At 55.8% G+C, this 14,016-nt stretch overlaps 6 protein-coding genes across 9 annotated transcripts; 4 read left to right on the top strand and 2 right to left on the bottom strand.

Annotated features, from left to right (window-relative positions):
* Positions 1 to 97: 97 nt before the first annotated feature.
* On the bottom strand, positions 98 to 2,069 carry PV07_11086. 2 transcript variants are annotated; one of them, XM_016398482.1, is made up of 5 exons: positions 1,963 to 2,069; positions 1,823 to 1,908; positions 1,767 to 1,771; positions 1,153 to 1,714; positions 98 to 1,099 (listed from the first exon to the last, which is right to left on the bottom strand). In XM_016398482.1, exons 1-5 carry the CDS (start codon positions 1,973 to 1,975, stop codon positions 578 to 580), a joined length of 1,188 nt encoding a protein of 395 aa, XP_016243044.1. In that variant the 5' UTR covers positions 1,976 to 2,069; the 3' UTR covers positions 98 to 577. The 2 variants fall into 2 exon arrangements, with proteins under 2 accessions (XP_016243044.1, XP_016243043.1); XM_016398481.1 differs by having other exon boundaries at positions 1,153 to 1,771.
* Positions 2,070 to 2,285: 216 nt separating this feature from the next.
* Positions 2,286 to 4,404, top strand: PV07_11085 (uncharacterized protein). Its single transcript, XM_016398480.1, has one exon. It carries the CDS (start codon positions 2,544 to 2,546, stop codon positions 3,822 to 3,824), a length of 1,281 nt encoding a protein of 426 aa, XP_016243042.1. The 5' UTR covers positions 2,286 to 2,543; the 3' UTR covers positions 3,825 to 4,404.
* A 372-nt stretch (positions 4,405 to 4,776) lies between these two features.
* Positions 4,777 to 6,395, top strand: PV07_11084 (ubiquitin-conjugating enzyme E2-16 kDa). Of its 3 annotated transcripts, none has more exons than XM_016398479.1 (6): positions 4,777 to 5,001; positions 5,073 to 5,194; positions 5,298 to 5,343; positions 5,440 to 5,469; positions 5,527 to 5,710; positions 5,771 to 6,395. In XM_016398479.1, exons 2-6 carry the CDS (start codon positions 5,151 to 5,153, stop codon positions 5,908 to 5,910), a joined length of 444 nt encoding a protein of 147 aa, XP_016243041.1. In that variant the 5' UTR covers positions 4,777 to 5,001; positions 5,073 to 5,150; the 3' UTR covers positions 5,911 to 6,395. The 3 variants fall into 3 exon arrangements, with proteins under 3 accessions (XP_016243041.1, XP_016243040.1, XP_016243039.1); XM_016398478.1 differs by having other exon boundaries at positions 5,055 to 5,194; XM_016398477.1 differs by having other exon boundaries at positions 4,777 to 5,194.
* Positions 6,396 to 6,742: 347 nt separating this feature from the next.
* On the top strand, positions 6,743 to 9,762 carry PV07_11083 (uncharacterized protein). The gene is made up of 3 exons (XM_016398476.1): positions 6,743 to 7,276; positions 7,337 to 9,051; positions 9,112 to 9,762. Exons 2-3 carry the CDS (start codon positions 7,498 to 7,500, stop codon positions 9,385 to 9,387), a joined length of 1,830 nt encoding a protein of 609 aa, XP_016243038.1. The 5' UTR covers positions 6,743 to 7,276; positions 7,337 to 7,497; the 3' UTR covers positions 9,388 to 9,762.
* A 55-nt stretch (positions 9,763 to 9,817) lies between these two features.
* PV07_11082 (uncharacterized protein) lies at positions 9,818 to 11,251 on the bottom strand. Its single transcript, XM_016398475.1, has 2 exons — positions 10,661 to 11,251; positions 9,818 to 10,608 (listed from the first exon to the last, which is right to left on the bottom strand). The coding sequence occupies exons 1-2, from the start codon at positions 11,070 to 11,072 to the stop codon at positions 10,139 to 10,141; spliced, it is 882 nt and encodes a 293-aa protein (XP_016243037.1). The 5' UTR covers positions 11,073 to 11,251; the 3' UTR covers positions 9,818 to 10,138.
* A 355-nt stretch (positions 11,252 to 11,606) lies between these two features.
* On the top strand, positions 11,607 to 14,014 carry PV07_11081 (uncharacterized protein). Its single transcript, XM_016398474.1, has 3 exons — positions 11,607 to 11,852; positions 11,907 to 12,457; positions 12,504 to 14,014. The coding sequence occupies exons 2-3, from the start codon at positions 11,907 to 11,909 to the stop codon at positions 13,939 to 13,941; spliced, it is 1,989 nt and encodes a 662-aa protein (XP_016243036.1). The 5' UTR covers positions 11,607 to 11,852; the 3' UTR covers positions 13,942 to 14,014.
* The last annotated feature ends 2 nt before the right edge of the window (positions 14,015 to 14,016 follow it).

Below are 14,016 nucleotides of genomic sequence, written 5' to 3'. Positions count from 1 at the left end.
ATGTGCTGACCCCCCTTGCTGCAATATCGACGTTGACGGCATCCGTGTCGGTCAGCGGTGATATTATCTCCATAGTTACTGTTCAGAGCAGCTCAGCTCGGGACACCCACCACTTTATCATTAGCTGGGTCATGTAGAATAGCTAGTGGCCTACGTTGTCTAAGCGGCGACTTGAGTCTTCCCTGCGTTTCACAATTGAGGGTGACATTAACGTGGTTCATTCAGATGCTGGCTGGATGGCTCCAGAGACCGGAGAGGAGGATGGATCAAGCTCAGCCATTGGGATTGAGAGGATCCGATCTGCCGGATCATGTGAGATGCTCCCGGACAGGTTAGAGCCAATCCTATCTCAACCTTCTGTAATCTGTGCCCAGCGCATTAACTCGAGTCAATCTCGTGGCGTGAGCACACCCTTGGGTGATTGCCGTCCACGCTGGCCTGTCTACCCTCCAGAACGCCATGCTGTGTGCCTAGGTCCGTGTTGTACACAGTAGTTTTGAACCCTGCCTTCGCCCTAACCTCATGCGTCGTAAAATGCAGGCGCCCCGTTCCCAAATATACATGGGCACCACTCTTCTCACGTCGATAGGTGTGCTTTGGACTTGGACTCCTTCTTGGTCTTGGCATCCTCCTTCTTTTTCTTCTTCGCTTCCGCGATCTTCTCGTCGTGCTTGCGTTTCAGGCTCTTCTTTTCCTCCTCGGTCTTGGGTACGGTCTTGAAGAACCCCTCGAGTCGCGACTGTTGGGCGGTCTTGACATTTTTCTGCAATTTCTGAGCGGCACTTCGCACGCGGTCCTCGTTGAAGCCCTTCTCGTGGACCAGGAATTGAACGAGACCCTCGACGTCAGGAGCATCCCACTTGAAGTCACACTCCGGATCGTCGGCGGACCGCACATCTGGGTGCAGAAACAGCTCTCTCGCCTCCTTGTACGGCCAGTCTTCGGGAATTGTATATCTCTTCTTGGGGTCGTTTTCGATGAAGTCGACCACCCCCTCCAGAGAACCGTGCTCTCGGATGAGCTTCAACGCGGTGTTCGGGCCGACTTTGGGGATAGGGTCCAGATAATCGCACCCCAAAAGGATGCAGAGGTCGATGAACTGGCCGGATTAGCTGGCCACACTCCTCCTTCGTCACTTCGCGGGGTCCATACCTGATTCCTGTCCATACCTAGTCCCTCCAAGGTCTTGTCGAGGTGGATCTCCTGGATGGGTTCCTTGCGCTGTTCACTGAACGTCAGGTGACGGAGCAAGATGGGCGAGTTGAACGTCAAAGTGTCCATGTCTTCCGACGCCGCCGCGTACACCTTGCCGGCACGCGCCAGGACCGCACACTGGGCCTCGGCCTCGGTAGGGGCGACGATGTAGGGGATGCCCATCAACTTAAGCAGCCGCCGACACTCTTCGTTGTGCTCCCTCGTGACTCTGACTGTGCGCCTTGAGAATTTCTCAACCTCCTCCGCCGTACCGGTCTCTTTTGCCTCTTCATGCTGATCACTCGCTTCGTTCTTCCGAGCAAAGCGCTTGGCCAATTCTCCAGATTTGAGCTTGGGCGGTGCGCCGTCGAAGACGTAGAGTGGTTTGATGCCGTTGTCGACCATGCGCAGGGTGCGGTAGAACATGCCCATGAGATGGGACGTGGTTTCGCCCGTGTCGGACATGAGCTGTTGGCCATCTGAGCGGACCGCTATCAGGAAGCTGTAGATGCTCATCGATCTGCGGGAGTCAGTCACCCGTTTGCGGGTTCGGGAGGGTATACGAGGCATACGCATCCTAGCACGTCCTTGTCAGTTCGAGGCACAACCAGATTCAGCGTTGACTTACAATCGCAACCTTCCTTCCAAAGTGGTTCTTGATCTCACCAGTCTTGATGGCGTCAGGCGCCTCTTCGGCGATGACATGGTAGAGTTCTGTTCACAGTGAGCTGTCAAGGTCTGGCCATTCGGCCTGGCAGTGCAACATACGTTTGATACCCATCGTCTCTAAGCGGTGTGCCTCTCACAGATCGGTTGAGTGGACGTTGGGTGTGAATCGCATGACAGGAAAGCGGAGGTTAAAGATGCGCGTAAAGTGATCCTGTAGAATCGCGTTCCGCGCCTGCAGTGCGAGAAGTGAATGACGTGCATGACTGCGCGCACGCCTCGGGAGATCCTCCGCAGCTGCAAGCCATCGAGTACTTCCGAGCAAGAGGCTTTGTAGCGCAACTCTGCGATTTGCCATTCTCAGGAAAGCCGCCCGCAGCTCCAGATAGAGCTGGAGCCATTGCCAATTTTCAATGCCTTGAATCCTTGGATCGAGCCTCTGCAAGCTCTTGCAGACCTCAATCTCTCACACAATGGTGCGTGTACGTCTCTGCCGCCTCGGAGATTCTCAATTGCCCTCGCGGGAGCACTGAAAAATCGCCTCGGCAATTTGGCAATATATAGCACATTGAATCGCCTCGCTGATCTCCACGTCCACAAATTTGGCCGTTTCTCGCTTTCAAACCGAGACTCTCGTTTCCTCTGTCTTCTCTCCTTGCACCCTTTGGCTGACACCCTTCTCCATGTTGTCTCGCTCCGTCCTTCGCCGCGCCGCACGGGTGCGCCTGTCCCCAGCTGCGCGCCCATCCCCCCGCAGGCATGCCTCCTCCGCCGCGGCTTTCAGATGGGAGGACCCTCTCAACCTGTCAAACTTTCTGACCGAGGAAGAACAAGCGATTCAAGAAACGGCGCACTCTTACTGCCAGGAGCGCCTGCAGCCCAGAGTTTTGGAAGCTTACCGCAAGGAAGACTACGACAAAACAATCTTGCAGGAAATGGGCGAGCTAGGTCTACTGGGCGCCACGATAAAGGGCTACGGATGTGCTGGCGTGAGCAACGTCGCCGCCGGGCTGATAACGCGAGAGGTGGAAAGAGTAGACTCGGGGTACCGATCAGGCATGTCCGTCCAAAGCTCCCTGGTCATGGGACCCATAGATGAATTTGGGACCCAAGAACAAAAGGACAAATACCTGGAGAAGCTGGCCAGAGGCCAACTGGTCGGCTGTTTCGGCTTGACGGAGCCCAATCACGGCTCCGACCCAGGTTCGATGGAGACGACTGCGAAGCCGCACCCGTCGAAGGAGGGATACTTCTCGCTGTCGGGGTCCAAGACATGGATCACCAACTCGCCCATTGCAGACGTACTGCTTGTCTGGGCGAAGTTGCAAGAAACGGGCAAGATCAGGGGATTTTTGGTTGAGAGAGCCAAGTGTCCGCCGGGTACGCTCGAGACGCCAGCTCTGAAGGACAAAAACGGCCTTCGAGCGTCGATAACGGGCATGATCCAGCTCGACGAGTGTCCCGTCCCGAAGGAGAATATGTTTCCGGATGTTGAGGGTCTCAAAGGTCCGTTCGCGTGCCTCAACTCGGCACGGTATGGTATCGCTTGGGGAACAATGGGTGCCCTGGAAGACTGTATCAGCCGGGCGAGAGAATATGCCCTGGAGAGGAAGCAGTTCAAGAACAATCCAATCGCCAAGTATCAGCTCGTTCAAAAGAAACTGGCCGACGCCCTCACGGATGCAGCTTTTGGACTTGCCGCAGCATACCAAGTTGGCCGTCTCAAGGACGAGGGCAAGGTCACTCCAGAAATGATTTCGATGATCAAGAGACAGAACTGTGATCGGGCGTTGGTGAACGCCAGGCTCCTTCAGGAGATATTCGGCGGGAACGCCGTCAGCGATGAATACCACATCGGCCGCCATGTTGCGAATCTTTTCGTGACGCAGACGTACGAGGGACAGAGCGACATCCACGCCTTGATCCTAGGCCGGGCCATTACCGGATTGCAGGCCTTTTGCTAAGGAGGACGAATCGACCGAGGTAGAATCTAATCCGCCGCGCCGTCCTGGTCAAGTTCGCATTTTGTCTTGTCCTTGGACGAGCACACGCAGCTCTTGCTCTCTGAACTACGGCTCGGTCCAGCCCCAGCAAGCGAGCCTCAATCTCGTCTTCTACCCGTTTTCTCGTGATCATGGTCGCCACCTGGCTATCTGGTAGCAACACGATGGAAACGAGTCGTCATCACCAGCGCGTTCTAGATCATTCTCGACAACTCAGTCCGCAGAAGAGCTGAGCTGTCGCCTGAGCCCTACCGAGCACGGTCCTAACTGCACGCTTTGGTGCTTGTGATCGCAACGCCACCCGTTCTTCAAGGCATGTCTGTTTCAGTACTTGTACAGCAAAACACTGGATATTGTTAAGCCATGGAACAAGATAAGTTAAATTTCGACGGCCACGCCTGGTTTCCGGAGATGGTCGAAGGGAGAAAAAGTTAAAAGCATCTGCGGCGTGGAAATGACATGTTACTCTCCGGGAGAAAACCTTCGTTCTTCATGTTCATTCTTGTATAGCACCGTGTATGACATAGTGTCATGACTGCCACGTGAGATTCCATTTGGTTGTTGCTCCAGTAAGCGTGTAGTGTTCCTGACTCAGAAGACGGAACGAGACGGCGACCGGCTAAAAGAGCCATGATTTCATGAGCCGATCTCTCGATAAGTATTTGCTGATGGTTGAAGGTCGCGGACCATGCTTTGTCAGAAAGAGATCTAATGACAAGGAAATATGGCCTCGCCTGGTGGTGGCGAAGTCAGGGAAAAGTTGAAGCCCAAGTGGCTGTCATTGGGCACTCGGCGGCCAGGCAAAGGCACCACCCACGCACCGCCCACGCCCGCCCGCCTTGCCTGAGGTACAGCCAGAGTCACCTGAAGTCACTGACATTCTTGCGCCCCTCGCCCTACCCGCCCGCCCACTATTACTGTCCAGCACCTTCTGCGGACTGCCAAGCGTGAACGCCTTCAGTTTAAACTGCGATCCAGTCGGCTGAAGGAAAGTCGATCTCTCTTCCCTTTCACCACTGACTACACAACAACCAAACTTGACCAAACCGATCAAACCTCTTGCCACTACCGCCTCGTCTCCTGCGACCACCTCATCGTCACCTCTAATATTTAATCCTCCCCTTCGCACATTCCTCAGGTTCGTCCGCTATCCTTTACTTCTACCGACCTATTACCAACCGCTTTGCGTAGGGTTGACTCAGATCACAGCCCCACGTCCCGCTCGATATCGACCACCTTTGGCCTCAAAATCCTCCCTACAAACACAGATAGACCACATTCTCAGCCATGGCTCTGAAGCGAATCAACAAGGAACTCACAGATCTTGGCCGGTGAGTCCTATCTCCTCCCTTGATATGCGGCAAGAGGCACATTTGGCCTTGATAAGATCATGTGGGATTTTCCGGACGTCAATACTGATATTTTCGGATGCAGTGATCCTCCCTCATCATGCTCAGCCGGTCCCATGGGAGATGACCTGGTGAGTACAGAGTCCCGAACCGCCGCCGGAAACCTTCAGGCGGCTGGGCGGCCATAGCCTGCTCGACTTAGAATAATCGGCTGACAACCATACCAGTTCCACTGGCAAGCAACGATCATGGGTCCCGTAAGTAACGATACCCCTTTGGTCACGTCGATTTTCCGGACTGACCAAATTTTCCAGAGCGACAGCCCATTCCAAGGCGGTGTCTTCTTCCTGGCCATTCATTTCCCTACAGACTACCCCTTCAAGCCACCGAAGGTCAATTTCACGACTCGGATCTACCACCCCAACATCAACTCCAACGGCAGCATCTGCCTGGACATCCTTCGAGACCAGTGGAGCCCCGCTCTGACAATATCGAAAGGTTTGCACGGCCGCCGCCTGTCTGGCAGGAAAGAAAAAAACATGACTAACAGTTGAACAGTCCTTCTATCTATCTGCTCTATGCTCACCGACCCTAACCCCGACGATCCACTTGTTCCGGAGATTGCTCATGTGTACAAGACCGACCGCGCTCGATACGAAGCAACCGCCAGAGAATGGACGAGGAAGTTCGCGATCTAGTTCCGATGGCAGAATAGTCGGTGGCGGTTGCTAGGCGGTGCTCGGCAGTGCCAAGCGGCAGGGGGTGTATGGTGCTGCTTCAGACGAGAATCGGCAGCGTTTGGTACAGAGCAACCCACGACTCCACGGATGCGGTTGGCAGAGTACGACATATGCATTACACCAAGGGATGCAATGACAAGCAACAGGAGAAACAGGCGCAGACGTTATGGAGGGATGTTTATGTCCAGCAGCACGATCTCGGATGAACTCTTATGATGCATTACAACAGGGCGTGCTTGAGGGATACTGACAACTGTGCTTCTTGCTTACCCAACCGTGTGCCTTTTCCCTCTCTTGGCCTTTTTTCGTGATCAATTGTTTCAACTCCATCCATTCGCATTTCGAGGCTCGTTGACCACGGCCGGACGGGCGTTGACGCCTGGGATTTGATGCTGCAGCCGCCTCGCCCCAATCCTCCAAGAGTAATCCGTAGGCTGCGACATGACCGCATGCATCGCCAAGGTCGCTGGGATAAATCCTGGCTACCCAATTAGAGGGGTTGTTCGGCCTGCGAAGGCCGCCCCACGCCGATGGTGGACGAGGCTCCCAGGCATACCTGTGTGCCTAGGCACGTGCCTCTCGAAAGCCCGTCGAGATAGGGCGGTCGTTGTGTGGGCGGACGGGCAGTCGCTGGAGTCGGAGGTCGCATGCCAATAGTGCGCCGCGTGTGTAGGAAAGCCTTGCATGGACTGAAACAAGGAGGCTGAGCGGCAAACACGACGGAGACGTAGGCAGAGTTGGTTTTTCTACGTCGGCTGGCCCGTTTCGGAGGCTCCCCAACCCCTGGCGCGTTTCACCAAGCCTCATCCACCACACATCGCCGCCAAATCATCGTCTCCCAAAGCCTTCTCTCGACCTTTTCGAGGTCCGACTCAAAGCTTCGTCAACAGCGTCTGGCTTTCGCTTCTCGTCGGGTCTCGACGCCTGTCACGCTGTCTCCAGCAGCCATGTGGATATCCAAGCATTGGGCTCTGTGTTCCGATTGACCTCTTGCTGCTCCATCTGTGGCTCTGGGCTGCGGGATCTGCACCTGCCAAAACTCCCCCTGAAAATTGCATGAAAAGGTCGACAAACTCTGCCATAGCGATTATGTAGCGAGAAGCGCCGAAGGGGGAGGGGGTGATGTATTTCAATTGTGGCCCTCTTTCTCGATCGTCTGTCTTTTCTGTTGACCTGTGCTGATCATCGTCTTCGTTTCTTCCCTGGCCCGGTGCGCCCTTCTTTGGATTTTTGGATAGGTGTTGAACGCTTCTCATTTCGCTTCTAACACGCCGAGACAGGCTCGTGTGGTGCTAAAACTCCCCAGGTATCCTGGTTGTACGAGGTAACTGCACCAAAGTCCTTAGCGAGGTGGTCATTTCCTTCATACTAATACTGTGTCAAGACTCGGTTTCGAAACCGTCGTGGGAAGTCGTCTCGAGTTCTCTACCCTGCCTCAGCATCGGTCGCCGAATTGCAGTGTGCAGTGGACCGTTACTGGAAACAAAATCGTATCAGGTTGTTCTGGACCGCAGCTCTTGGACCTTACATTATCACCTGCCCGCCATGAACAGGTCGACGCCACCGCCCTATCCTTCTTACTTGCACGACAAGCCGCTGGGACGGTCCAACACTACGACGCACAATAATGCTCCAATGTATTACATCGAGAAGCCGTTGGCCAGGTCAAACACGTCGTCGACAACCTCCTCGATGGCGGAACGCACAAGATCAACTCCTCTGTCGAGGATGCTGCTGTCTGGAGAAGTGAGCGGCGAGGCGCCCCGGGACCTGAACATGAGAGAAAAGTTCGAGAGGTGGATGGTCAACGAGGGCTCGAGGCGGATAGTGGTGGGAGTGTTCGTGCTGGTACACGGACTGGTCTTCGGCTTCGGCTTCATGAACTACCAACTCAAGGACAACCTGACGGGGGCGCGGGCAACGTTTGGCATCACATACCCCATCGCGAGGTCGGCCGCACTGGTGCTGCACTTCGACGTCGCTCTGATCCTCTTCCCCGTGTGCCGGACGCTGATATCGTTACTCCGCCAGACGCCCCTCAACAGCATCGTCCCGTTCGACAAGAACCTCACCTTCCACAAACTCGTCGCCTACTCGATCGTCTTCTTCACCTGGGTCCACACCATTGCGCATTGGAACAACTTCGCCCAACTTGCGGCTAAACAGAAGCTGGGCTTCGTCGGTTTCCTCGAGGCCAACTTTGTGACTGGCCCGGGCTGGTCTGGCTACGTCATGCTCTTTGCCTTGATGGCAATGTTCTTCACGTCCATCGAGAAGCCGCGGCGTGCCAACTACGAGCGGTTCTGGTCCGTCCACCACCTCTTCATCGTGTTTTTCGTCTTCTGGTCCGTGCACGGCGCCTTCTGCATGATCAAGGCCGACACCGCTCCGTTCTGCTTCGGGACGGGCGTCTTCTGGGAGTACTGGATGTACGGAGGCTTCGCGTATCTCCTGGAGCGAGTTCTCCGCGAGATCCGCGGCCGGCACAAGACCTTCGTGACCAAGGTCATCCAACACCCCAGTAACGTAGTGGAGATCCAGATGCACAAGGAGAAGACGAAGACGCGTGCGGGCCAATACATCTTCCTCTGCTGCCCCGAGGTGTCCATCTGGCAGTACCATCCTTTCACCCTGACATCAGCGCCAGAAGAAGACTACATCTCGGTGCACGTGCGGATGGTGGGCAACTTCACCAAAGCTCTCGGAAAAGCGCTCGGCTGTGAGGACAGCAAGGGAAGAGGTGAAGGCAAGGGCGACGGGGCCAAAAAACCCCGCTCCGAAGTCGTCTCCATGGCTCCTGGGGGCTTGCAGAAGCTCCTACCGCGCATCTACATCGACGGCCCCTTCGGATCCGCCTCCGAGGACGTGTTCAAGTTTGAAACGGCGGTGCTGGTCGGTGCGGGCATTGGAGTCACACCGTTTGCCAGTATCCTCAAGTCGATCTGGTACCGCATGAGCCAAGGTGGCGGCAGCCACACGCGGCTGAGAAAGGTCTACTTCTTCTGGATCTGCCGTGACTTTGGATCTCTGGAGTGGTTCAAGAGTCTGCTCACGGCTATTGAGGCCCAAGACAAACAGCATTCCATCGAAATTCACGCCGTACGTTCTCCTCTCTTGACATCTCTCAAAGCCACGTTTTGCTAACTGTTTCGCCTCTAGTACCTGACCGCCAAGATCTCCGCCGCAGACGCCAACAATATCATGCTCAACAGCAGCGACACCGACGCCATCACGGGGCTGCGGACGCCGACAAATTTCGGCCGTCCCAACTGGGACATGGTCTTCCGGGCGATTCGCAAACTACACTCTCCCGGCGAGGCGGGAGTGTTCTTCTGTGGTCCCAAGGGCCTGGGCTCGCAGTTGCACATCCTGTGTAACATGTATAGCGAGGGCGACAAGGGCTTCAGCTTCGTATGGGGCAAGGAGAACTTCTAATCTCCCGGTCCTTTTCTTTCACTTGGCTTACTTCGTTGTGATTGAGAAGCGTTATACCACGTTGGATACCGGAGGGACACTTGGCTCAATGCAAGAGTTTAACTTGTTATAGGAAATCTGGGAAATTGGGGCAGCAGCCAAACTCATGGACCGATGCCTATTTTACCGGGCTTGTCGTCCAGAGTCCGACCTGAATAATGGACAATCTGTCCTCTGCCACAAAAGATTGGCACTTCCAAGGGGAATGCCATCGTGTTGTTTGTACCAATGTTTACATATAGAAGATACCACGATACATCACATCACTCGGTCAACGAGGCTTACGAGGCGAGATAGAGAAATGACAAGCTTTTTCAGAAACCGGCGAAAAGAAGACGGCCCTGCTCCTTTCCACTGTAGCCCACTCGGTCTTTTGCTTTCTGTTGCTCTACCCTTGTTTTCGTGGTTGTCGATTGTCTTGAGCCGCGCAAGCATTCGCCTATTGAAACGTTTCACTTTCCCAGGCGACAAAAATGTGAGCGTGTTGTACACGGGCAAGAAGCGGAAATATCACACATGCAGAGTCTCCAAACGCCTTCTCAATCTAATCTACAGAAATCCCACCATTGCTTTCTATTTTGGGCCACGGGAAAATACACCAACGGAACCAGAACGCGAATAGGTCTTTGACAAACGCCGGCGTCCGTACCCACCTTCCCACGTGTCCCGGCTCTTGACTCTATAATGAAAGACACGACTTTTGTCCTGCAGATCACGGGAGGCCGCGCCCTCCGTTCCCTTTCAAGCTGTAGACCGACACGACCCGCCTGACGACCTTGCCGTGACCGCCCTTCAACAACGCGTTGAGCTCGCTGCCGTGGAACACGGCGAAGAGAACCATGGTCGCGAACATCAGCACCGCGTCGAAGACGTACAGAAACACCTCGTGCGAGATCAGGTAGCCGGCGTTCCCCTGCCCATATTCGACCAGGCGGAAGAGGGACCGCACGAGGATGAGCAGGCTGCCGCCGTACAGGGTGTACATGTGCTTCTTCCAGGTCGTCGCGATGTCGGCGTGGGCCAGGACCCGCGACGTCGGGACCCGGTGCATGCGGAGGTGGAAGGTCAACCCCACGACGACGAAGAAGGAGAAGAAGATGACCTGCAGGGTGAGGCCGCCGATGATGATGTTCTTGCCCGTGTTCATGGACGACGCGGTGCCGCCGGCCATAATCCCTCCACCTAGAGACAGAGTTGAGTGTTGGTACAAGAAGCGGTGGGGGAGACGACTTACCAGACGCTTGCATCAGGAACGAAAAGACATCGCCCGCCACGAAGACCTTTGTCAACCACCGCGGGTTCAACAGCGAGTGCTTCGTCCCGTCCGTGAGCACGATGATCCGCCCGAGCTCCATGTAGATGCTGGCCGCGAACAGCGCGGGCGCCACGAGGATGAGCACCGACTGCAGCACGTATGCACCCACGCTCCAGTTCGGGCTCTCTTGAGATCCAATCGCCCGCCCGACGTACCCGATCGCCTCAAAGTACCCGCCGACGCAGAAGGGGACGAAGAACCATGTCCGCGTGCGGACCAGCTGGTACGTGTGCAGGAAAGACGCGAGGGCGAACAGGATGACGAAGATCACGGCCGCGCCTAACGAGGGGTCGTAGCGGTAGAGTTTGAAGTCCGAGTCGCCTTTTGCCATTGTGGTCGATTTGGCTGTTCAGACGGGGCAGCGCTTGGAAGGGGAGAGACGGGGAGGAACAGTATAAGGGGGTAAATAGACCAGGAACGAGATATCTCTTGACGTGAAGCACGGAAAGGAGGTAGAGAACTCGAGGGATACCAGCACTTCGGGACTCAAACCTCAATATATATCCAACCCTTCTCCATCCCCGTTTTGCCTGCTGCCTGGACACCTGGGCACCGAGAGGCTGATATGCATTCTTACCGCTGGGGATTGTGGGACCATCAGGACAACGCGGATTGAGTGCGTCGGATATGTCGATGTATCGAGTCTAGTAGGCAAGGTGTACGGGCGAGCGAGGCCGTGGCTGTGTGAAAAGGGAGATTTGTTGATGCGGGAATACGCGCATTGGGGGACGAGGCTCCACCGCTATCCGCGTATTCGGCGCACTTGCCCTTGGCGTCGTATCACGACGAGGCTGTGCTGCTCGTCGAGGGTCCGCTGAGGAAGCTCCATCACTCCTGGTTCTGCCCATGTTCAGCCTTGCATGTACCTTAACGTTTGCACACGTTTGATTCGTTTGGAGACGGCGACATCCATCATGGCGCCAGCATCATGACTTTCGACGTTACTCATATATTCTTTTGAAAGACTTTGGATCGCGCACCATGCTGCCAGGCACTAGTTCCGGCAGACCTGTTTCGGCCTCCTCTAACCATTTTTTGAGCTACAGTAAATTATATCTCGCTTGACCTTAAGCGCTGTTGTATAGAGCAGTGTAGATCGAACCACCAAAAGGTATTGCTAGCTAAAGTCTCGGGGAAGGTCATGACGAACTGATGGGCGGTACAGATGATGTCGGACGGAGCATTGTTGCGCTCCCCTGAGTCGCCCGCCATCTCTTCACCATTATACGAATCTGGGACCCCTGATGAGGGCTATTCTTTGCACGATCTTGACGGCGTCGAATCTGCAAGGGATGGCCCCAGCCGTGAGACACTCCTCGGTCCAGCTGAACCGGAAGACTATGATCAGGAGGAAGCACGCATTCTTATCGCACCTCAGGATTCATTGGAGCGCCCGACCGATGGCAACGGGGTCGTTTGGACTTTCGATAACCGCCGACATAAGTCCAAGTCCACTTTACAAGCTGTTTTGAAATGGATCAAAGGACCCCACCCTCCTCGAGTCTACCACATTCATTCTTCTGAGGGGCTTCAGAATGTGTGCGATCGGCTTCTCGACAGGATTTTGCCTGGTAGATGGCTCAAGTTGCTGGCCCTGCTTGCTCTCAACGTTGTGTGGATTGGGGTGTTCCTTGTGGCCCTTCCAAAGTCGGTGATTTCGAGCACTGATTCCGTCGATGGCCAGCCCATCCGGCTAGATTGTACATCTCGATTATGGTATGTGCCTGGATGCCATAGATGGGGCCATCGCTAACCAGCACAGGCCCAACAGCACCGCCTGTGGACTGAACGGTCAGGAATGCCGTCCTTTCGAGGACAACCACCTTGCGTTCGTTTGCCCAGCCGGTTGTAAAGACGTCATGTTACTCGAGCCTCATTTCATCGGATCTCAGCAAGTCAATTATCGAAGCCTCGTTGTCGGAGGGCCGCAACGTCTTGAAGACCCTGCTTCCGCCATCTACCGCGGAGATTCGTTCATCTGCGCCGCGGCCATCCATGCAGGAGTCACGACCAATTCGCGAGGAGGCTGTGGAGTCCTGTTGCGCACCGGAGAGCGGTCCAACTTCCCAAGTGTTGATGCCCACGGTATCCTCAGCATTGGATTCCCATCCAACTTCCCACTTTCCTTCACTTTCAACTCGTCCAGCTTGTCGACTGCCGCGTGCAGAGATTCTCGCTGGATGTTCTTGGGCACGTCGACCCTGATCACTTCCATCTTGTCCGTCTTCGTCACCTCTGCGGCCGCTTTTTTCTGGTCGGTCTTTGTCGGCGTCTTCTTCCACGTCGCCCTTATCTCGGATCCCCCATACTACCAAGACTACGCCGATGTGGTCTCGATGGCATTCCGACGATTTCTGCCCGCGGCATTCGTGGGTCACGTCATCTATCAATTCTGTGTCCGCCGAACCCTGTCCGATCTCAAGGCGCCGATCGAGAGGACTGTGCTCTGGCTTGGAGGATGTTGGGTGGGCGCGCTGAACAATGTCACCTTCGACCGCATCCCGATCTCGCGCCTCACGCCGCACGACCTGCAGCAACAGCCCGGCGCCATCCTCGCTCTGTCGTTGCTCGTCGGCATCATCCTCGTCATCGCGGTCGGGCAGGCGTGGTGCTTCAGGACCGAAGGTCGGGTGCCGCGGTACTTGGTCTTTTACGGCGTCGTGGGCGCGCTGCTGGTCGCTCTGGTGCTGATCCCCGGCATGAACCTGCGGATCCACCACTACATCCTCGCCCTGATCCTGCTCCCCGGGACGTCTCTCCAAACGCGTCCGAGCCTGCTGTACCAAGGCATCTTGGTCGGGCTATTCCTCAACGGCGTCGCGCGGTGGGGGTTCGACAGCATCCTCCAAACGCCGGGCCAGCTCCTCCAAGACGGCGCCCTCGGCAGCCTTGTGCCGGCTCTGTCTCGAGCACCGGTCATCGTCGGGGCCAACAACATCACCTTCACCTTCGACGGAGACCTCGCCGTGTCGCCGCCCTTCGACGGGATCGGCGTGCTCGTCAACGACGTCCTGCGCTTCCAAGCCTTCAAGCCCGAGGAGATGACGTTCCCGTGGACGAGGCGGGCAGTCGACGAGCCCGAGTTTTTCCGTTTCGCGTACGTGAAGAGGCTGGAGTTCGGGGGCGGGGAGTGGTACGGCGATTTCACCCCCCCGGCGCTGTGGGATGGCAACGGCACGTGGGTTGCTGGCGTTGATTGAGAGGGCTGTGTAGATGGATAGGTAGGTGGACGGATAGACAGATAGAGCAGCTGGTAATAGAAGACCGCCTCACCC

The sequence above is a fragment of the Cladophialophora immunda genome (genome assembly GCF_000835495.1).
Source record: "Cladophialophora immunda strain CBS 83496 unplaced genomic scaffold supercont1.7, whole genome shotgun sequence".
NCBI lineage: Eukaryota > Fungi > Ascomycota > Eurotiomycetes > Chaetothyriales > Herpotrichiellaceae > Cladophialophora > Cladophialophora immunda.
Note: the sequence above shows the minus strand (reverse complement) of the source record. Positions and strands in the feature narration are given on the sequence as shown.

Coding starts and splice junctions, on each gene's coding strand:
- PV07_11086 (XM_016398481.1), bottom strand. CDS start 1,899: ATGTCATCGCCGAAGAGGCGCCTGACGCCATCAAGACTGGTGAGATCA. Junction 1,772..1,822: donor TTGGAAGGAAGGTTGCGATT/GTAAGTCAACGC, acceptor AGGACGTGCTAG/GATGCGTATGCCTCGTATAC. Junction 1,100..1,152: donor TAGGTATGGACAGGAATCAG/GTATGGACCCCG, acceptor TAATCCGGCCAG/TTCATCGACCTCTGCATCCT.
- PV07_11085 (XM_016398480.1), top strand. CDS start 2,544: ATGTTGTCTCGCTCCGTCCTTCGCCGCGCCGCACGGGTGCGCCTGTCC.
- PV07_11084 (XM_016398479.1), top strand. CDS start 5,151: ATGGCTCTGAAGCGAATCAACAAGGAACTCACAGATCTTGGCCG. Junction 5,195..5,297: donor GAACTCACAGATCTTGGCCG/GTGAGTCCTATC, acceptor TTTCGGATGCAG/TGATCCTCCCTCATCATGCT. Junction 5,711..5,770: donor CGCTCTGACAATATCGAAAG/GTTTGCACGGCC, acceptor ACAGTTGAACAG/TCCTTCTATCTATCTGCTCT.
- PV07_11083 (XM_016398476.1), top strand. CDS start 7,498: ATGAACAGGTCGACGCCACCGCCCTATCCTTCTTACTTGCACGACAAG. Junction 9,052..9,111: donor ATTCCATCGAAATTCACGCC/GTACGTTCTCCT, acceptor TTTCGCCTCTAG/TACCTGACCGCCAAGATCTC.
- PV07_11082 (XM_016398475.1), bottom strand. CDS start 11,072: ATGGCAAAAGGCGACTCGGACTTCAAACTCTACCGCTACGACCCCTCG. Junction 10,609..10,660: donor GTTCCTGATGCAAGCGTCTG/GTAAGTCGTCTC, acceptor CTCTGTCTCTAG/GTGGAGGGATTATGGCCGGC.
- PV07_11081 (XM_016398474.1), top strand. CDS start 11,907: ATGATGTCGGACGGAGCATTGTTGCGCTCCCCTGAGTCGCCCGCCATC. Junction 12,458..12,503: donor GATTGTACATCTCGATTATG/GTATGTGCCTGG, acceptor TAACCAGCACAG/GCCCAACAGCACCGCCTGTG.